This window comes from Yarrowia lipolytica, chromosome 1F (assembly GCF_001761485.1).
Source record: "Yarrowia lipolytica chromosome 1F, complete sequence".
Taxonomy (NCBI): Eukaryota; Fungi; Ascomycota; class Dipodascomycetes; order Dipodascales; genus Yarrowia; species Yarrowia lipolytica.
Genome location: NC_090775.1, coordinates 1,382,523 through 1,404,082, shown reverse-complemented (window position 1 = coordinate 1,404,082; position 21,560 = coordinate 1,382,523). Strand labels below are relative to the sequence as shown.

At 48.8% G+C, this 21,560-nt stretch overlaps 5 protein-coding genes and 1 non-coding gene across 6 annotated transcripts; 4 read left to right on the top strand and 2 right to left on the bottom strand.

Moving 5' to 3' along the window:
* Positions 1 to 369: 369 nt before the first annotated feature.
* YALI1_F14024g (uncharacterized protein) lies at positions 370 to 1,635 on the bottom strand (the record flags this gene model as incomplete). Its single annotated transcript, XM_505243.3, has 1 exon — positions 370 to 1,635. One exon carries the CDS (start codon positions 1,633 to 1,635, stop codon positions 370 to 372), a length of 1,266 nt encoding a protein of 421 aa, XP_505243.1.
* Positions 1,636 to 3,088: 1,453 nt separating this feature from the next.
* On the top strand, positions 3,089 to 4,321 carry YALI1_F14009g (uncharacterized protein; the record flags this gene model as incomplete). Its single annotated transcript, XM_505242.3, has 1 exon — positions 3,089 to 4,321. The coding sequence occupies one exon, from the start codon at positions 3,089 to 3,091 to the stop codon at positions 4,319 to 4,321; it is 1,233 nt and encodes a 410-aa protein (XP_505242.1).
* A 2,592-nt stretch (positions 4,322 to 6,913) lies between these two features.
* Positions 6,914 to 6,987, top strand: YALI1_F13971r. Its single transcript has one exon. It is a non-coding gene; the product is annotated as a tRNA-Ala (tRNA).
* A 1,752-nt stretch (positions 6,988 to 8,739) lies between these two features.
* On the top strand, positions 8,740 to 11,523 carry YALI1_F13953g (uncharacterized protein; the record flags this gene model as incomplete). Its single annotated transcript, XM_505241.3, has 1 exon — positions 8,740 to 11,523. The coding sequence occupies one exon, from the start codon at positions 8,740 to 8,742 to the stop codon at positions 11,521 to 11,523; it is 2,784 nt and encodes a 927-aa protein (XP_505241.2).
* Positions 11,524 to 12,765: 1,242 nt separating this feature from the next.
* On the bottom strand, positions 12,766 to 13,245 carry YALI1_F13908g (uncharacterized protein; the record flags this gene model as incomplete). Its single annotated transcript, XM_505240.1, has 1 exon — positions 12,766 to 13,245. One exon carries the CDS (start codon positions 13,243 to 13,245, stop codon positions 12,766 to 12,768), a length of 480 nt encoding a protein of 159 aa, XP_505240.1.
* Positions 13,246 to 15,917: 2,672 nt separating this feature from the next.
* On the top strand, positions 15,918 to 17,545 carry YALI1_F13875g (uncharacterized protein; the record flags this gene model as incomplete). The annotated part of the gene is made up of 2 exons (XM_505239.3): positions 15,918 to 15,952; positions 16,570 to 17,545. The coding sequence occupies 2 exons, from the start codon at positions 15,918 to 15,920 to the stop codon at positions 17,543 to 17,545; spliced, it is 1,011 nt and encodes a 336-aa protein (XP_505239.1).
* Positions 17,546 to 21,560: the final 4,015 nt, after the last annotated feature.

The window sequence follows — 21,560 nt, the reverse complement described above, 5'->3', positions numbered from 1 at the left end:
TTAATAAATGCAAGGATAAAAAAATACCGAAGAATAGAAAGGAATAAAAAAAAAAAAAAAAAAAAAAAAAAAAAAAAAGAAAACACCAAATCAATAGAACTTGACTGTTGACGATTTATAATCAAAATGATCTGGAGCATGGCGAGCACAAATATCGAAATAATTGTGTGGCCCCAATCCGAGTCCAAATACTCGTTCGCATATGGGTCCAAAAACCGCCTGCAAAACTCTCGGCTACAGAATAGATACATGGGGCACGCCTGAGAAGTAATATGGCGAGTTCTGGTGAGTTTGCCTGCAAGTAAATATCATGCAATCATTAAATGGAATAAATCATCATGGAGGGATCACCAGTGTCTGCCCCATGCCTTACAAGAGCTCATGTTCCACAAGCTCCATGTCGTCCTTGTCCACAAGAGCACCTGTGGTGATTTCGTAGGGAATTACGGAGGTGTCAAACTTGTATGGGTTTGAGAAAACCACCTCAAAGGTTCTATGGGAGTCCGTGTGTTTGAGAACCACTCGGATGTCCACAGAATTGGCTAGAACTTGGCCCAGAGTAGGAACTTTGGATCCCACGGGAAATAGCGGTTGCTGCGAAGAAAAAGATGGTAGTGAGTGTTGAGAGGACAATTGTGAGAGCATGGGACTGCCCGAGGGGTGGTTATCTGACTCGGAAGACGAGAGCATGAAATCTTGAGGAGTAGCGTCCGGCACAAGTTTCTCTCTACCATCTTGAGTATGCGAGACAACGGGCGCTTTCCAGCCCGAGAAATACGGCAATTGTTTCTCCAGCAGAGTAGGGAGAAACTCAGCTCCAATAGTCAGTTCTCTCCCTGGTAGAGCAGAAATCTGGTTGGCAAACACCACTGCGACGTTGTGTTTTCGGGCTAGTCCCTTGAGATGGTGCAGGGTGCGCAAGAGACGTTTATCTCGAGAGGAGAAGTCGCCCTTGGACGTGAGTTCTTCGGATCGGTAGTGAGCAGCCAACGAGTCAATCACCACAAGACCGTACGAGCTGTCTTCCAGGAGATTGGGGAGATTGTATTGGAAGACTCTGTCCTGCTGTTCGAGGTCTTTGCACGCTATAAACGACACGTGATGAAGCGAGATGTTGTCGTGACCCAGCTTGATCACGTGGTCCATCATTTGCACCAGTCGGCGAGTTTCCAGTCCGCTTTCGGTCGATATAAACACTGCCTTTTTGCCCAGACCTCCTTCCCCTCGCGCCAATTGCACGTTGACGCACAATTGCAGAAGGAAATGCGACTTACCGGCCGCCGACTCGCCGGCAACCTCGCATAGGGTGCCAGTAGGAAAACCTCCATTCATGACCGTGTCAATCTTTCGGACTCCAGTCGAAATCGCGTCCAGCGGCCGCTCCCGCTCGGAATCAACATCAAAGTCGACTCGCTCCATGCTAATGTGTTCGGAAAGGCGACTCTCCAGGTCGGTGGCCAGCTGGTGGCACTTGAGCACCTTTTGTTCGCCCCATGCTCCTACCAGTCTTGGATCTGCCGTCAGTAAGTCGCATGTCGACACCTGGTACTTGACAAATGCCTCGAACTGGTCCTCGTACTTGTCTTCAAACTCGATCGTGATATCATCTGTCGTCTGTCGATACAGGTCTGCCATTGAAGAGCCGAAAGGTGGTTTAATTACGTGTAGTGATTAGGTTCAATTCCGCTTACGTAAAATGGAGACGACGAAACATATTGCACAGAATGGAGGCTGTAGAAGAGGCAGGCGGAGTCATCCAGCTCTACAGTTTGGTTCTTGAACTCGCCGTTGAAATATATTAATAATTATTAATTAAATTGAATTAATAAATATAATTGAATAAATAAATAAAATTGATAAAATAAATAAAATTTGATAAAATAAATAAATAAATAAATAAATAAACTTAACAAAATTAAACAGCGACCCTCATTTCGGAAATGCTCATAGATCCGCCAATACCAACACCACCAGAATGATTTTGCTATAGCTAGCCAAACGCACGCGACCAAGACCATCATTTTGGTTCTTTTTTCGCCGCCATTGCTCCATGACCAACCACCATTGAGTTGGGGGCGGCTACCTGCCACTAAACCACACAATGTCATGGTTAGAGGGACACCATCAGTTGGGCCCGGGAATACTCCACATGTCGGTCACAAGCCCAGCTACTGTACCACTGGCTTCGGGAGTATTCTTAGCAATAATATAGCAGTGTACAGTGCGGGTAGCTGGTCTAGCTAGCATCGGTGGAAGGGGTGTTTTTTAAAACAATGCTAGCGGTGAGAAAGAAGGCGGATGTGACGAGCAGGAATAGTGAGTGGAACGAGCGGATATCAAGTATTTTCAAGTCTTGAAAGGGATCCTTTGTGTAGATACCTCTCTGAGGATCTCCGAGGACGGTGTTTTGACTCCACCACTGTTTCGGCGGACTGTGGTCTCTGAACTCGTCTCATGTTCCACATTCAGTCTAAATAAATGAAAAAACAGCAACAACCACATCTGATGAGTACTTAGCATCTACTTAGCATCTACTTAGTTCTGGAGTTCATAGTGATTTGGGTGGATCATCTCCTCAAGTGTCGAGACCAGATCAGGTCTAGCCAAGGTGAGTTGATTGGAAACTATGGGGCTATGAGATGGTCAAATCGCTCATTATTTTGGAGTAATCTACAGGTACTATTATTGAAGTAGGATGCTTTCTAATAGATACTAGCAGTTCAGTCATTTCCTTGTTAGTAAAGGGATGTTCCCATTAAAATCCTGAGAGATGAAGACTTGGTCTCAGGCACTTTTCATACTTGGGGTTATTTCTTTTTGTTTCTTTTTATTTCTTTTTGTTTCTTTTTAATTTTTTATTTAATTTTTTTTCTCTTTTTTCTCATTTATTCTCATTTATTTCTCATTTTCTTTCTTTTATTTTATTATCTTTTCATTTTTTATCGTCTTTTCTTTTAATTTCATTATCTTTTAATTTCTTTTCATCATCTTTTTATTCAATTATCGAACTCTATTGGCACTGGCATCTGGCACGCGTGGACACCTGCTACTCGAAACAACGGCTCTAAGAAACATATCGCTCCGAGAAATGTCCGAAGCTAACGATACAGACACGGTGACGGCCGGCGAGTTTCTGGAGCGCCAGGCACAGCTGGAAAGGGACGCCAAAGAGGCCATGCCGTACGACCCGTCCGAGTGCACGTTTTACACCCAGCCGGCTCGACAGCTGCTGTTCACGTGTCTGACGTGTTCCAAGAAGAGCGGCGCGCCGTCAGTTATTTGCTATGGCTGCTCTATCCAATGTCACTCGAGCCACGATCTCGTGGAGCTCTTCACCAAGCGCAACATGACGTGCGACTGTGGTACCGACCGAATGAAGAGCTTTGGAGGGTGCAACCTGCGAAAGAACTTTGCCAATCTGGACGAGGCGTGCGACACAAACAAGTACAACCACAACTTTGACGGTAGGTTTTGTTTCTGCGACAAGCCCTACAACGAAGAGACAGACATCATGTACCAATGTCTGATGCCGGGCTGCGGCGAGGACTGGTACCATGATGTTTGCATTGGCGTGCCTTCAAAGAGGACGCATCCCGAGGGAGTCAATGTGTTTGATTCCCTCACCGAGATTGAGCACCACGAGGAGGTGTTGCCCGACGACCACGAGTTTGTCTGCTACAAGTGTGTGGAAGAGGTGCCGAGGTTGAAGGCGATTTGGGATCTTCCCGGGGTGGTGAAGATGCGGTTGGAGCCCCGGTTGGAGCCAAAGGCGACCTCTGGGGCGAAAGTCAGCGACACTGCTGATTTGGAGACGAAAAGTTCAGAGACTTGTGTGGTCAAAACCGAGTCTGCATCGACTGCTGTCGCTGGGTCTGAATCGACTTCTGACGAAACGGATAATGTCAAGAAAGAGAAGCGAAATGCTGATGAGGCAAACGCTCTCGCTTCCCACCCCAGCAGTAAAAAACTCTTCTCATCGGACAAACCCTGCAACATGTTTCTTTCGTCCAACTTTCGCAAAATCGTGTGCGAGTGCAAAGACCCGAAAATCTTTGGACTCACGCTCACGTACCCGTTTCTGGCCGAAGAAGAGCAGGTGTACGAACCGCCTCCAGACGACGATGCGGGGTCGTCGCTGCTGGACGCTGGCACGTCTGCTCTTCACAATATCCCCCGTCAACAAGCCATCGACGGTATGGCTGCCTACAACCAGATCAAGGACAAGTTGTCGGCGTTTTTCAAGCCGTTTGCCGAAGGAGGCAAGGTGGTCACCGATCGCGACGTGACCGGGTTCTTTGAGGAGATGAAGAAGAAGTCGTGAGTGTGAGTAGTTGGAGTCGGTCGGCAACGACCAAGTAAGTTATTCAAGTGTTGTGTGATAGATAACAATTAGCATGATGTATCGGTACTTTTGGTCAGTGTTAAACCAGATCTTCGGATCCCTTCATCAATAACAAGAGAGAAGTGGTGGTAAAAGAACTGGCTCAACAGAATAACTGTGTTTCGATACCTCGGTTTCACTGTCCAGACTCCTCCAACCACAGCACAATGTCTCGGTGACGCCTGGAGTAAGTCTCGGCCAAATATGACTTTGAGATAGCAAGACTGTGCCTTGTCTAGTATGGATTGAACATATCCTGGTTTCGATCCGGTCCAATCAGATACCATAAGCCATCTCTCGGTGGTAGTTTCCAGTAGTTGCTAGTAGTAGCTGCTTCGCGTTTGTCGTTCCCTCGCAGAGATGTGACGGTGCAGTGGAGACATTGCGACAATGTCACGGTCCGTTTTATATATATACTCTTATTTTATTTTTTTCTGGTTTTATTTTATTTTTTTTCTATTTTTTCAATCTACAAGTAGCGTTTTTTATATTCTCGGTTTTTTTATTCTCAATTTTTTTCCATGTTTGTTTTCTAATGATTCATTACGTTTTGTGTTTTTTATTATAATTGTATGACTAATCAAATATATAATATGGTACGACTAGAAAAGCAACATTTCTGTTAGAACCCAGGCCCCCTGCTTAGCGCACTGATTGACTCAGCCGGGGTGGCCATACGAAAGGCTATGGCTCACTGCCGTCACTCTCAAAGAAAGTTGTATTTAAATACATGGAATACAGGGGCTTTTATATGCGTATCCAGCGTTGCCGGCGCCAACCTTTGTTCCGTGATAGCAGGCTTGGCATATCGATATTAAATGATTAGCGTAATCCCACTGAGGGCCACGTGGCTGGCCCCTTCGTCGTAGTCTCCGCTAGGCCGGTTCACGAGAGACTAATCAGGGCGGCTTATTTCTTAGCCGCTTGATTTCCCTAACATCATCCTCCCCTAAGATGAAAGTCGTGGGAGCGATTCCCTCCTTACACGATTAAAGGCCACCATGATTCGACGTCGAGAATGTCCAAAAAAAACATCTTCCGGGAACAACAGTTCTTATGGATCAGACTATCCATACAAAAGGGTGCAGCTTCTCAGACGAAGAACTTACACGGAGCACGTTGAACTCCTCATGGCCAAAGAGAACAATCACAAACCGGACGACATCAAACCCGGGGTCAATGTTTTGGAATAACAAGGCAAAACACAGCCAACTTCGCCAGCTGGGCGGATCAACACCGCACAAACCACGTCGACTAGGGCTTCAACAGTTCCAGTGACAGGAAAACTCGCCTCACACACGCCAGTTCCCGGAAACATAGTGGCCTCGATGCGTCGTAACCGAGTATGACGACAACGCTGAACGGAATCCTTCATGGGGATGCCCTCCACCGCAGCTGAAACGACTCTCGAACCGTTCCTATGAAGCGCAGCCGAACCAAAGACCGTCGGCTATTCACTCGGAGCAACCATGCTACAACGAGTGCAAGATACGTCCTCTTGTCGAGCGCGCCTCCTTGGGGAGAAGACGTCACTCCTGTGAACTTGACTGTCCACCTTATGGCAGTAGGAAGGTATGGAAAGCTGGCAGAACCGCAGCACCTTCGCTACTCTCAGTGCAGACGCCACGTCTGATGTCGCACTGCCGTGAGCTCCATCACCGACATCGTCACTCTGGGATACATCATCCACAGACATCAGCCAGCGATACCATCACTCACTGAGCCAGCTCCTCGACAGCCGGAGCGTGACTCCCACGACGACAGGATGAGACTGCTAGACGATATGACACCAAATACATTTCGATAAAAGCCATCGGCATTTCTTCTCCACCTCTCATCCTTGGAAAGTTAGTCATGATCATGCCAACTCTCCCTACCACTCGTGCATACTTCACTCTCCCCTCCTCCCACAGAGGCCTGTTCGATACTGCGGGACTCCAGGGTGCCACCATCTTTTACCCCTCTAAAAAAGACGCCGACAACTAGAGAGGCCTGGTCCCACTCGCCTCTACTTGTAACCCAGCCACCCCTAAAAAAATTTCCGGGGTTTTTGGAACGATGACCTGAACTGAGGCAGCAGCAACGGTATGTGACTTGCGGAATTTCGAAGGACCGTAGCGGTGTAGGTGTTTGTGTCGTTTAAACCTGACCGACTTCCCCTGGCCCTGGTTCTCGCCCCAGAATCGCATTGCACAACAAGTGCATCGGCCTTACCAGATGTTAGACCCCAGGCCCCGTGACTAAGCCGACTGATGACTCAGCCGGGGTGGCCATACCGAAGGTATGGTCACTGCCGTCACTCTCAAGAAAGGTGTATTAGAATACATGGAATACAGGGGTTTATATGTTATCCAGGGTTGCGGCGCAACCCTTTGTCCGTGATAGCAGGCTTGGCATATCGATATTAATGATAGCGTAATCCCACTGAGGGCCCACGTGGTGGCCCCTCGTCGTAGTCTCCGCTAGCGGTTCACGAGAGACTAATCAGGCGGCTATTTCTTAGCCGCTGATCCCTAACAATTTCTAACTCCTGGGCGTCTGGTGTAGTTGGTTATCACATGCGCTTAGCATGCGCGAGGTCCCCGGTTCGATTCCGGTGTCGTCCATTTTTTTTCTTTTTCTTTTTTTGATTGAAAAGTCGACTCTGGTCTACTTTTGTCGACTCGTCTACTTTGTCTGCTTTTTGCAGTCCCCGTCCCCATGACTCTGTGTCAGCAGCCTCACGGCTTCTCGCAATGTCGATCCTGCTACATTCCTTATCTAGACTTTCTGAGATCGGCGCTAACAAACGCCATTAAAAGGACTTGTGCTGCATTATCTGGAGCTTAACAGCCCGGAACTAGCGTCGGAGAGTTGAGCAGGCTGACAAGAGCTTTTCGGCAGGTTTCGGCGCGTTTCGGCGGCGTTTCGGCGTGGAGTGGAGGTCCTGTGGAGCGGACGGGAGATGATGAGGAGTCAGCAGAAGACGATGGCTGGATCCCCCATGGACAGAGTTGACCAGCGCCTTATCAAAGATAAACCAAGGTTCATTCCAGTGTCTAAATCCAGCTGCTAGGTTTGCGAGGTCATGAGACGGCATTCTACAAGAACCGAGAGGACGTTTCAGTGAGACATGAACCAACCAAGAAACATGAACCAAGAAAGAACATGAACCAAGAAAGAAACATGAACCAAGAAAGAAACATTGAAGCCAGTTGGCGCGAGGCATGAACCAAATGAAACAAACATTGAAGTCTGCTCGATCACCTACGGCTGTTTACTGGATATTGGAGTCTAAGTCATGTTACTATGTACAGTCCTTCTTGGTGAACGTCACCTTGGTCTAGCCGATGTAGCATTCCAGAATCATTTATCACTACAGCTCTATCACCAGCTCTATTGCAAAATCACCACCAGCACAGTTCACCGCCAGCAATACCCTACAAGCCTGTCTCCATCGCAGCTCCGCTATTGCATTAAACGCTCAAATCAATAGCCAGACATTGTTACAACGCAACGCTGACCGGACAATCGCCGTGTCTTCCAAACAGACACAGTTTACCTTTGGCCGTACAAACTCTTTCTCCAATGACAGATAGCGAATATCCCCTGGCTTAAGTCCCCCAAAGCCCCATCACGTGTGTTTCGAGGAACACCAGTCTGCATGGAGCCGTCTACTGCACGGGTACAGAGGAGGCAAGATGGGGAGACCAAATGGACGACAGAAACTGGTTAATAGACCAGAAGTGACGTTTTCTCGGCTAATGACGCTCATTGATCGGTCTCAGGTATCCAAAAACATGATTCAAGTTCCCACTTATCCTCAAACATCACCGCTCAGACTCAAATAATGTTTCGTATTAGCTTTCTGCAGACGATGAACAGAACCTAACAAATACCGCGTGAGGCACGGTGGGCTACGTGTGCCAGTTTGGAGCCGACCAATCTTTGTTCCCCTCGACATTGGTTTGATCACGTGACAGGGTCTGTGATGTGCAGAGTCTTTGTCCTTCCCACATGGGCTCGTTTTCCCCCCAAATCTTCCATGCCCCGCAGTCTTGGCAGGGGGGTTGGCATGCATCGAAGCTCGGCTCGAAACCTTGGCGTCGCCAGAGTTTTGGGTGCCGTGTGGGATGCCGTTTGAACTTTGAAATACCGCTTTGGTTGAGGGTGGAGTTGGGGGGCGGTGGTGTGTGGATTTGAAGTCTGCAGTTGAATTCTCCGGGTTTCAGCGGGCAGAATGGTTTTTTGCGATTTGCAATCCGAAGGCGGGGTGCTAAACCCGGAAAAGAAACAAATGAGAACATCTGAAGGTAGTGGAATGTCGAAAGATATAAGAAGTTGGACGGGGGCGGGCTTTTTTTTTGTCATATCTTACCATGGAAGAGAAAAAAACCGAAGACAATCACTCACATACGGATATTGGTATTGGAGAGGTGACAGGAATCTCCACCATCTCGTGGATCGCCGAAAAGCTGCTGATTCCGCCCAATGAGGAAGACGGCACGTATCCACAGGCCGTCCTCGTCATGGCAGCCCATTTCGAGGAGATGGGCGATCTCGAGGCGCTCCATATCGTCAAGGAGTCGCTGGAATACCACAAGGGAGACCCCTCCTTGTCGCTGGAGTACATGGACGAGCTGCAAAAGCTGATCCAGGAGGTAGATGGCGACAAGATTGATACCAGCCAATTTGATGAGTCCGATCAACAGGATGAACAAGGTGCTGATGCCGACGAGATCGATCCCGACGCCACACCGACCTCTTCTACCAGCCACGACGATATCGCCCGGCAGGAGTCTGTCAACTCATTTGGAGAACGATTGTCCACCAAAGAGTCGACCAAATCGGACCTGTTGATGGACCCCGGCTCTGTGTGGAGCGAAATCAAGTACAACGCGTGTTTATTCCGTCATTGGAGTCCCTATCCTCAGGTTAGAACCGTCACAGACCCGTTTGACGACCCCGAAGAAGAGTGTGAAACTCTGCGAGTTTACGTGATTGGAACAATCTGGGTCGCCATTGCCGCCTTTGTCAACCAGTTTTTCCAGCCCCGACAGCCACCCATCCAACTGTCCGTCACCGTGGTCCAACTGTTTCTGTATCCGTCGGGCCGTCTTTGGCAGTACATTTTCCCTGACTGGGGCTTCAGATACAAGGGGAAACGGTACTCGTTGAATCCGGGGCCGTGGACCCAGAAAGAACAGCTTCTGGCGACCCTCATGGCCTCGGTTTCCAACATCCCGGCCTACATTGACTACAACATTTTCGTGCAGTATCTGCCCATGTATTTCAACCAGAAGTTTGCCCTCAACTTTGGCTACATGTTCATGCTCATGTTCACGTCGCAGTTCATGGGATTTGGAATGGTGGGTCTGCTGCGAAAACTGGCCGTGTATCCGGCCAAGGCCATGTGGCCCACGATTCTGCCGACTCTGGCTGTCAACCGGGCTCTTTTGGCGCCAGGAAGAAAGGAGAACATCAACGGATGGACCATTTCGCGATATCTCTTCTTTCTCATTGTCACCGTCGGTGCCTTCCTCTACTTCTGGGTGCCCAACTACCTGTTTACCGCGTTATCCACCTTCAACTGGATGACCTGGATCAAGCCCCAGGACCTGGATCTGGCCGCCATCACAGGAAGCATTTCCGGGCTGGGATTCAACCCCATCCCCACCTTTGACTGGAACGTGGCCAACGGCCTTGTGCAGGTTCTCTTCATTCCAATTCCGTCACTGCTCAACATTTACGGAGGCTTCGCGTTTGGAGGACTCATCATCGCCTCAGTATGGTACACCAACGTCTACTGGGCAGGCTATCTGCCCATCAACTCCAACGCGGTTTTCGACAACACCGGCAAAGAGTTTGATGTGTCCAAGATTCTCACCAACAACCTGTTTGACGAAAAGAAATACAAAGAGTACTCGCCGCCGTACTACTCGGCCGCCAACCTGGTGCTCTACGGCGGCTTCTTCGCGCTCTACCCCCTCTCCTTCTTCCACCTGTGTTTCACCGAATGGCATCTGATGAAAAACTCGTTGGTGGACATCTACAAGTCCATGAGGGATTGGAAGAAGAGCAACTACTACGGCTTCAAGGACCACTTCTCCACCACCATGTCTCGGTACCCCGAAACGCCGCAATGGTGGTACCTGGCGATTCTGCTCATCACGTTTGGAATGGCGATTGCGCTGATTGAGCACTGGGACACAAAGGCGCCCGTCTGGCTGCTCATTGTCGTCATCATCTTCAACTTCATCTTTCTGATCCCCTTCACGGTCATTCTGTCCGTCTCCGGAGCCCAGTTAACCCTCAACGTGATCATCGAGATGATTGTCGGCTACTCCATCCCCGGCAAGGCCATTGCCATGATGATTCTCAAGGCGTACTCGGTGCAGATCCAGTCCCAGGCCCAGAACTTCATTTCCGACCAGAAGACGGGCCATTACGGCCGTCTGCCTCCCCGAGCCATGTTCCGGGCCCAGATGTGGGCCACTCTGTGTGCGGGCCTGGTGGTGATTGGTGTCATGCAGTATCAGCTGACCGGAATCGAACATATCTGCGACCAAAAGTACCAGGCCGAACACGAAAAGTTCACCTGTCCGGGAGAAATGGTCTTCTTCTCGGCCGCCATTGTCTGGTCCATTATCGGCCCCAAGAAGATCTTCAACAAACAGTACCCCATGCTGCGATGGTGCTTCCTCATTGGATTCGGCATCGCCATCATTTTCGCCGTCATCCACAAATGGGGGCCCGACTTTTACCGAAAACGACGCCCCGACAAGAAAGACCAGATCCTCAAGGTCCAGCGCCGACTCCAGACCTTCAACCCCTCCGTCTTCGTCTACGGCATGCTCAACTACGCGCCCTACAACTTGTCGTTCATGACTGGCGGTATCTACGCCGCGGTTTTCTTCAACATGTACGTGCGAAACCGATGGCCAGCGTGGTGGGAAAAGTACGTGTACATTTTCGGCAGCGCCATGAACACGGGCATTGCTGTGTCGGCAATTGTTATTTTCTTTGCACTGCAATACACCAACGTCAATCTCAGCTGGTGGGGCAACAATGTCTCCACTGCGGGCATTGATTTGACCGGAGCCGGGCGCTTGTCGATTCCCAAGGTCGGATTCTTTGGTCCAGATTCTGCAAACTTCCCATGACCGCGGTAGTAATAATTTATGTGTCTCCTTGTATCTGGTTGTACTTGTCTTGATGTTTTGTTGACCTTGCGATGATCAAAGTGATTCTCCAGAACCGCTCGAGTCCGTCAAGGGGCTCTTAGCTGCCGATTGGGTAGGCTTGATCAGATGAGCACGTTTGACAACACCTCCAAAACACAGGGTCCAACCGGCAGTAGCTAGACGATTGTACTCGTGCTCGTAGTCAAGAGGTCTGTTTGTCGACGTATTGGCCAAGTTTCCGTATCTTAGAGACCAGTCTGGGTCTTCTGAAATACACAAGTCAGGAGAGTAGCCAATGGGACAGATGGTGGTTGAGACTGTATTGAGCTTCCATTCCACTTTTGGCCGCTGCCGGTAGCTTCCTGAAGCCACCATCGACCAAGTTCTGTCTAGAGAAAAAGTTGAAAAGGTTCTCTAAGATAATGAGCCGCTACCGAATGTAAGATAGTTACTCGAGACAGGAGACAGAGTGTCAGTCTCACCACGAGGGTTGATCTTACATCTGTATCTCTCTTGCTTTGCTTGCACTGTCGCCGCTCCCAGAGTGCACTTCCTTCGAGGTTGTGTTTTTTCAGATCTCTCATGTCATGTCGAACATGGGGAACTAGATGTGTGTTCCTTGCGTTGATAGAAACGACCATATTGTCAAGATGATGTTCAACAGTGCACGTACAGTACATGCAGTACTACGCCCAGTATCAACCCAACTCCGTCAAGTGATTCTTCAGCTCCGGATTCGACGCAGTGTCTAGTTGGGTTGATGTCGCAGTAGCGCTCCATCGAGCCTGTTTGCTGACGTCAACTCTTGTCAGGCCCTACTTGAGTCAGATCTCTGTGTGTTGGTGTCCAGACACTGGACTACAGTTACTCGCACAGTCGCGAGTGTTGTTGTCCCCTTCAACCACGCGAGATGAATCTCCCTTCCTTGTAGACAGTCAACTCATCATGTAGAGGGTAGGTCATTGTTCAGTCCCATATCCCCGAAAAATACGACACGACTTTCCCGGACGTCTACAGGAACATCATTCATAGTCATAACATTGGCTATATCAGCTGCACACCCGACTCCTCTCCATCTACAACCACAGTTCCGTCATTCGGTCCTCTAGTTAGTAGATGTCAAGAAAGTGCTGTGACTCGAGCTGCTGTGAGTCTGTGCGCCAGTCCGCCCTTGGCTAGCTGCGTGCTCGCTTCACTTGCCCCACTCGCTTACTCGCTCACTCACAACTTTGCCTCCCTCATGAGATGATCGCCGGACACAAGAATGCACTCGTCGTCGGCAATAACAGTCTCAATGCCAGCATCCCGCGCCTGCTGCACAATCTCCCGAGTGTAAGAACCCGGCTGGAACCACAGAGCCTTGACGTTGCCATGGTACCCAGCAGCCTCCTTGACCAGCTCGGCAGACACCGCTGGAGGAGTGATAACCGACACAGAAACGCCGGCTCCGGCAGAAGAGCCGAAATCCTGAAGCAACTTGCCATCATAAGGAACCTCGCCCAGCTTCTGGACGCTCTGAAGACCCAGAATCTCCTCTTTTTTGGGATTGATGGGCGTCACCGGAAGAGACCGGTCCTTGTACCACTGCGTCACCTTGTATCCGAATTTTGCCCGGTTGGTCGACGCGCCTGCCACAGCGTAGACTCGGCCGGCTCGAAAAAACTTGTCCATATCGCGCTGATAAATGTCGAGAGGGGACATGACAAGTGTGAAAGTAGGTGGGTGGTGGACTTGGTCTGGGGTTGCTGTGGGGGAGAACTTTAGGTCACGTGATGAGAGAGAGGGGAGGGAGGGGATTTGGAGGGGGGGGAGGGGGATTCCGGTCACGTGATAGGAAATCCTGTGAGGAGAGGACGACTACAGTATGTACAGTACAGTAAAATGGTACTACCTGTATGTATATCTGGTCCTCTTCTTTATTTCTAGGTTTAGTTAGGTTTAGTTGGGATATATACTGAAAAAAAGTCAGCTGGGGGTCCAAAACAGAGGTTACAGAGGTTGTGGATCAGTGAAAATTGTATATAAATGTAGGTGGGAACTGGGGCATTCGAATGATATAATTTGATGTTATACTGAGAGTAATTTAAAGGGACTTAAGTGGCATTTTTGGAGAAATAAGCCGGCTCCATTTACTTAACTTTACTTGGGTGTATGGTCAAGTACGCTGACTACGTCCGTTCAGACTAGAAGACCACAACTTTTTGACCAGAGAACCGACCGAGAACCAGACTTGAGAGTTGTGTTCCTCTAGTCGAGAGCTTTCAAATGCATCTACTTTCATATTGATTGTGATTGTCTTAGGAGTGGCAAGGACCAGAAGACTCCGGGGTCTGGCAGAGCCCAGGTTGGACCGATACGGACCCCATAGATGAATACCGGGAGAAAAACGGCTACTTTCGAGTCTTGTTAGCTGCAAGGATACTTTCAGTGTTAGAGATGTCATCGGAACTCGACGGAAGCAGTGCAGCAAAGCAGCGCATCGACCTTCCAGAGGTTGGGTCGGGTCAGAGCATGTCGACAGGTTTGCCAGTGTAGTTGTCAGAAGCATTGATAGGATATTATACCTTCAGTCTAGCTTGGACCAACTTGTTGTCTAAGTCGACTTAATCCACTTGAAGTGAACCAAGTCTATGACCAGACTACATACTATGGCGTAGCCCGTACTTATAACATACCATGAAACACTTGGCTTATACTTGACTGCCTGGCCAAGTTGAGAAGATAGAAGCAAGTGTTCCATTGAAGTCTTCTGACTACATAGCTTCGGTTCTTCTGTAGTAACAGTCACACTGGGCTGCGGTATCTCCCGTATCTGACGGCGGACGTGAACCGCCATGTCGATCAGTGCGACATTTGCAAACGTACCGCTACCACGAGTAAGGATGATAATTAGGGATAATTGTAGTCCAACGAAGTCTTTCTCATCTTGTAATCAATTGACTCCCTGTCGTGCAAGTCCCACGCATCTTCCAACCTTTCACGGAGTCTCTCCGATACCGACGCCACATGGACCGCGTTGATCCGAGCCTCCTTAACTGGTACCGATTCCACCTCCAATCTACTCAACGCGTCCGCCAACCAAGTTCTTGCTGCCTTCGATATAGGAGATCTTCAGGGTGGAAACGTATAGTGGACTTGTCTATCTACCTAGAGGACTTCTAACACTACTAGAAGTAGTAGTATTGATTGGCGAAAAGTCATCAATGGTGTCTAAAAGTGGTTAGAGACCACGTTCGACTGTTCTCTATGAACTGGAGTTGGTCCAATCTTCTAGCCCTGCTCTGTGTGCAATTGAGTCCCAAACACTCAAATATTTCCATTCATTTAGTACCTGTTCCGTCCATTTGGTACCTGTTTCGTCCATTTGGACCTGTTCCGTCCATTTGATACCTGTTCCGTCCATTTGGACCTGTTCCGTCCATTTGGTACCTGCTTCCATCTCTCCCTCTCTCTGCACCTCACAGCTCGCGTCACTTGGCCAATAATCAGGTCGGAAATGAGATCCTACCATCATTCTCGGGAGAACAACAGCTTCTGATTGATACTTGTAAGATAGAAATACTTTTGTTTGGTATAGTAATATCATTCTGAGATCATCACCATTTCAAGGTATAGATACAGTCATAATAGTCCCACCAGAGCCGGCTCTGGGACCTCCAAAGAGCGGAAATTACTACTGACAACTGCTGGTTCCATATGGAAACCACATCTGATACTTGTGATTCTCCTGCTGCAAACCGGGTCGGGCAATACCATCCCACTGTCTTGTCGATAGCCGTCTCTTTACTTAAGCTCTACTTAGTGTAGCTGTTTAATCTTGGATTATTTGTTGACGAAACTTCCCAGAGAAAAGGGCGAAAAGGACAATTATTAGCCCCAAAAACGAGCTTTCACTACTGCAATCGTGATGCCGTTACAGTACTTGTATTAGGCGGCTATCTCTGACTATCTTGGCGATGATCTATATGTGAAACATGGGGTGATGAAGGGAAAAAATGAAAAAACGAAAAAAGGGAAAAAGGGAAAAAAAATGAAAAAAAATGAAAAAAAAAAGTCGGTTGTTGTACACAAGACGGTAACATAACACCCCCCTGGAACGACCTTGACGAGTTTCAAAGTCAATTAAAAAAAGTCGATTCTGGACCAAAAACTTCCCCCGAATCCGTTCCCGCAATTGCCCAGTCTTTATCTCCCCATCATGGTCCACAAATCACCACCCCATTTTCCCCTGATGAACCGCTGGGCGGCTATTTTGCCCTAAACCTTAATTATTTCAACAACCCTATCCGATAACAGAAACCCACAGCGAGTGGCATGAGTCTGGTCTCGTATATAATCCGGGGTAGCCACAACGGAACCTCGCCAGCGACACAATGGTCCAAAAAGACGAAAAAATCGCCATTCTCGGGTGAGTATGGACACGTGACGGCCACATGACGGCGGAGTGGGGAGTCGGATGGTGGCAGTCCGGTGGTGTTTGGGTGTTGGACGGCGGATATCAATGTCAGGTGCTGTTGTGTACTTTGTTGTGTTCGTTGATTTTGATTTGATCCGACTGGAAATTGCTAAGATTGAGGTCTTCTGACTGAAAGACTGTCCTGGTAGTCGGATGTGTTGGCCAATGGTGATCCATGTCTCTGAATATCTGTATGACACGGTTTGGATGTGATCCGGCCGACACTACACACTCTAGACCTCTTGGATGTCCTACCTTGATCTCTGATAGGAGTGCTTTTTGAGAATCCACTGCTCGTCTGAATTGGTAGCTGGGGTACTTGCAAATCTGGGCCGTTCACATTGTTTTCGAGCTTGTAAAGAGCCTGTGAATGGAGCCATACGCCATTCACCGGCAGACTAGACTCTATTCATGTTCTGTCGCACTCCCGAAACCCCCGACTACCAGGATCTGGTCTGCAGTCTACCCTTCGGGTGTCATGTAATCAACTCCAGGCCTGTGGAACATGGATCGGCTTTTAAACCTGGAGAGCTGCAATGAAGACTGTTCCGGCCCTTCCGCTAACCTAGCGCCGGTATCACCGGACTCTACATTGCCTACATTCTTACCGAAAAAGGCTACTCCAACATCCACATGACCGCCCAGTATCTTCCCGGAGACACGTCTATCGACTACACGTCTCCCTGGGCCGGTGGCAATTTCTGCGCCATTTCTGGCTCCGATCCCGCCACCCTGGTGTACGACAAAGAGACCTATCTCGGCCTGGCTCCCATTTTCGACACCTGGGGTGCCGCCAAGGGGTTTGAGCGGCTCCCTATCACCGAATTCTGGGACTTTGAGCCCCCCAAACAGAAAATTGAGTCTCTCAAAACCTACCTCAAGGACTTTCAAATTCTCCCCTCTTCCGAGCTTCCCGAGGGCGCCAAGTTTGGCGTGCGGTACCTCACCTACAACTTCAACTGTCCGGTTGTTCTGGTAAGTTTCAAAAAGTACCTCGAGTCCAAGGGCGTCACGTTTGAGCGAAAGACCGTGCAGAACCTCAGCGACGCGTTCGGAGACGCCAAGGTGCTGTTCAATGCAACTGGTCTGGGAGCTCGAACACTGGGCGAGGTCGAAGACAAACGGTGCTTCCCTACGCGGGGTCAGGTGGTTGTGGTGCGGGTCCCTTCTGTGAAGGAGAACCGGGTGCGGTGGGGCACGGACTACGCGACCTACATTATTCCCCGGCCCGGCTCTGGAGGTCACGTGGTGTGTGGAGGATTCCTGCAGAAGGATCGGTACACTGCGTCCACGTTTGGCGAGGAGGCCGAGGATATTATTCGACGAACCACACAGCTTATGCCCGAGCTCAAGGGCGCGGAGATTGTGCGGGACGCTGCTGGTCTGCGCCCTTCTCGAGAGGGTGGAGTTCGGATTGAGCGGCAGGTGGATCTGCAGGGTCGGACCATTATCCACGACTATGGTGCTGGAGGAGCTGGTTACCAGAGTGGCTATGGTATGGCCAAGCATGCCATTAGTTTGATGGAGTGGGACAGTAAGTTGTAAGTATGATGAATGGATGGATGATGTATGTAGTAAGAGGTTGGAGTCTTCATGTCGGCTCTGTTCGCTACTGTACTGGTCTGTACACCAGAGTTTACCTGGACTCGAGGCAAGTCTCCACACTCAGGCCTTCCATCCAAACAGTCGGTAGGTCTCTAAGACCCGTGCTTGCGGCCGTCCTAGTTCTGAGACAGCTCTCTGGAGACATTGAGCAAGATGGATATCAGCTAATACAATGATGGTGCCTAAATCAGTCGACACTTGGTTATGGGATTGATTAAGAGCCCAGACTCGGACCTGAAGAAAACATATTGAGCTTTCTAAAATACAGTCGAAACAACTGTAACATCACGTGATGTCGCTTTCACGTGCACGTGCAGCGTATACAATACAATATATTGACAAATTCAGCCCAATATCACTTTGTTGCACACCATGGGGTGTTGTGGTGTGCTGTGGATCTAGGGAGACTGTAACGAGGGAACAAAACTTGACGGAAACGGCTCCGATTTCAGATTTGAAAAGTTCATTGTACGTAGGGTCCTTTGCTCATCATTTTGGTACCACCTAGTGATGTATGTGGGATACCTATGACTCCATTTCTACGACCTCAAACGAGTATCTTTACTTGGGAATTTGATAAAATTAGTTGACCTTTAGTTACTTGGTATAGTTGAAGGTAAGTCTCCTGGTGGTCTCAATCGGAGGCTGGGGAAGAAAGACACAGTTTGTAAGAGTTTTAGTCGATATATTGAGTACGAGATACTCTCGGTGACAATGATAACCAAAAGACATACAAATATTCAGACATGTGGACATTGTTAGGAGCAGTCATGGGTTGAGAGGTGAGAGGACTGAGGTGAGAGGACTGAGGTGAGGACTGAGAAATTGGTCTGAGGATTGAGTCTGCTCTAGGTCTATCTGATCGAGTCTGATCCAAATACTTGACTTTCCCAACTGACTTTGCGAATAGTTAGATGTTTTGTTGAAAAGTAACAACGTCAAATGGTTTGATCCAACTCGGCCAAAAACCGTCGGATTGACTAGCTGGTTTTTGCAGCTGGTTTTAAACCCTTGGATGAATGAAATGAACGACTTCTGACGGTCAAATATCGTCATTCCTTCCAATGAACGTTGGAACCTCATGTCTGAATCCCGAGTCTCTGAGCCTGTGCCCAACCGCCCTACCTCTCAGGAACACCGTTGCTGATGGTTTTCTCATCATCCCCTTTGGAGACTACTCGAGTGTTTGTAGTCTAGAGTGCATCAAGCGTCTGTAAGTGCAACTAAAAGTGCAAGCTTCCTCAATACTCCTACAGGTGATGGCGCTGTTGTTCCCTAATATCACTCCTTCTCTTTCAATAAACATATATCTGTAGCTACAACTACTTGTACTGTATGAATATCGTGTCTTTTCAGCACCATGACGCCCTACTGTACTCACCCCTCCTACTCCTCGTGATGGTATCTAGGAGAATCTATATTCTGATAAGCCTCGCCCAAGTATCAAGATAGAAACAAGCCCATGCTATCACTCCGGTACTCCTCATTGTTGGGGTCTACCAAAGAGACGCCATACGAGGACCAGAAGATTTCTCGACCCCAAGAGATCATGACTCGACGAGTATGGCCCAGACTCCTACAACGCTGCTGGTTGAGTCTTTGGTCAACCCAGGCAATCACTCGAGATTCCTCCGGTCTCTTTAATTCCACTTGCCGCTGGTCGTCAAATCCGTGCTAATAGAAAAGACCACAGACCTCGTCTCTCTGCCGACACTCTGCTCCAACCGAGCAACCGTATCGAGTGGCGTGGGGGTCAGGTTTCGGACTCTTTCGGACTTGTCAAAGTTTGGTTCGACTCAGCTCGGAACGTTGCCAAGAAGTGCCCAGCCTGAACCAAACGTGATAATGCATACGATAACGAACACGACGCATGCCCAGGCTGTCACGTGATCGAACGTGGCCACGTGGAACGAAGAGCGGTTTCTTGACGGCACTTCTTCCCGCTTGGCCTCTCGAAATTGGCCTCTCGAAATTGGCTTCTCTCCTTTGGCAATCGCTCCTTCAGCCTCGTCTGGGCCTCCTCTCTTCAGTCAGGCGATCGACCACAGCCGTACGGTTCAAACTGTGTCGTCAACAAGCCTTTCTGCACAATGAACATTCAACTACTTGTACCTGTCCGTGTTTTCTTTGTACAAGTACTGAAGTAAAATCTCGCCGAGATGGAATGACCGAGGTGTTGTAGAGTACATGCATTAGTCATAGAGCAGTATGTCCAAGTTCCGGATCATTCACGTCCCCCGACCTTCTCATCGACTTTTCGGTTCTTCTCATCGACTTTTCGGTTCTTCTCATCGACTTTTCGGTTCTTCTCATCGACTTTTCGGTCCTTCTCATCGACCCTCATCGCTCATCGACGTCACCGACCATCCAAAGTCTGACTTGGACCGACTACCACCAACTCCAATACGGCTCATTCGTATTGTACTTGAATACACTAGATAGACCTGGATACACTGTAGATAACCCCAAGGGCTAAAGAAGTCCAAAGATTCCGTAGATCCGGTGAGTCCAGTCTTCCAGTATTTCAGCTGCCCAGTAACTCCAACAAAGTCCAGCTGATCGGCACCCAATGTCACCCCCAATCTCCTTCACTGCCTCTTTCCTCTTTTCCCAATTTCACGTTTCACGTTTCACGTTTTCTCACCACGTTTTTTTGCCCCGTCTTTTGCTTCCTTTCTCCCCAAAACTCAAATCTTCCACAACTCCCGCCACAGAAATGGCTCAGCAAAACTGACGGCAGTGTTGAACTCGTCTAACCGGGTGCTTCATTTTGAGCCCAAAAACTCGCGGATTTTTCGCCCCTGTTTTTCGCCTGTTTTTCCGACGTCTCATCGGAACATCCACCCGCCGAAACCCCGATCCTGCAGAAAATATGCACCGGCGGATTTCTCGGCAACGTCGCATGCATGTGACACAAACACAGAAACGGCAGCCCAAGGCATAACACAGCTGCACAGAAGAGAAAACGGACGGGAAAAGAGACTGCAGGCCTTCGTGTAGCGGGGTCATGTGACCCCCAAACGGTGCCGAATTTGCATATCGACGGACTCCTACTGGCCAAAACTTTGCCACCACCTGGGTTAGACTTTGACCTCAGAATTAGGTTAACGTTTCAAAGCCACTTAACTCTGATGTGTGAACCTTACTTTTCAGATTGCGAGATTCATCACAAGAACCCTTACCGAGGTGCTGAAAAGGGGCAAGGCGACAAAGATGAAAGGAGAAAAAGATGAAAATCGAATGATCCTTAATATCAAAATATGACGACATTCGAGCATCGTTTAAATCCGGATTCCACCTCATTTGACTTCCAATCTTATCTCCGAAATCCGAAATCAAAAACTGGTCAGGGACTGCAAGTAATTGGTTTGGTTAATTAGCGGCAAGCTATTATAGCAGCCCAGCTATAGAACAACCTAATTACTGAACCAAAGATCGGAGTTATAAAACCAACCAATTTAGTCAGAAGACCGTTTGTTTTTTATCCCTCCGGCAAAAGACTGGAACATGTGCGATGCTGTAGACCCGGAAACTGGTCATGTGTCCAAAAAGTACATGCTGTACCAGCGCGGTAAATAAATAGTCGTCGCCATTGGCGTAGACACTTCCAACCTTGAACTTCACCACCAAGGTCTTGTGGGACGTCGTCTGCAGCCTTTGGTTGGATTAGCCGCTTCGATGGCTTGTGCTGATTTCGGTGGAGGAGATATCACCATACGATGTACTCGTACTTAGGATTCCGTACAAAGACACTACTTGTAGAGAGAGTGGGTGAGTTTGGTGGGCAAAAGTGACCAAAAGTGGGCTAACGTGTTTTGGAATGAAGGGCTGTGGACAGTAGAGCCGTATTGCGGTACAGTTGTACTGACTACGGCTATCGATAGCAGCGTTTGTACTGCAGCTTGATAGTACCTTTTTTGACTGATTTGCGTGGCTCGGGGATCGTCCAGTTTGA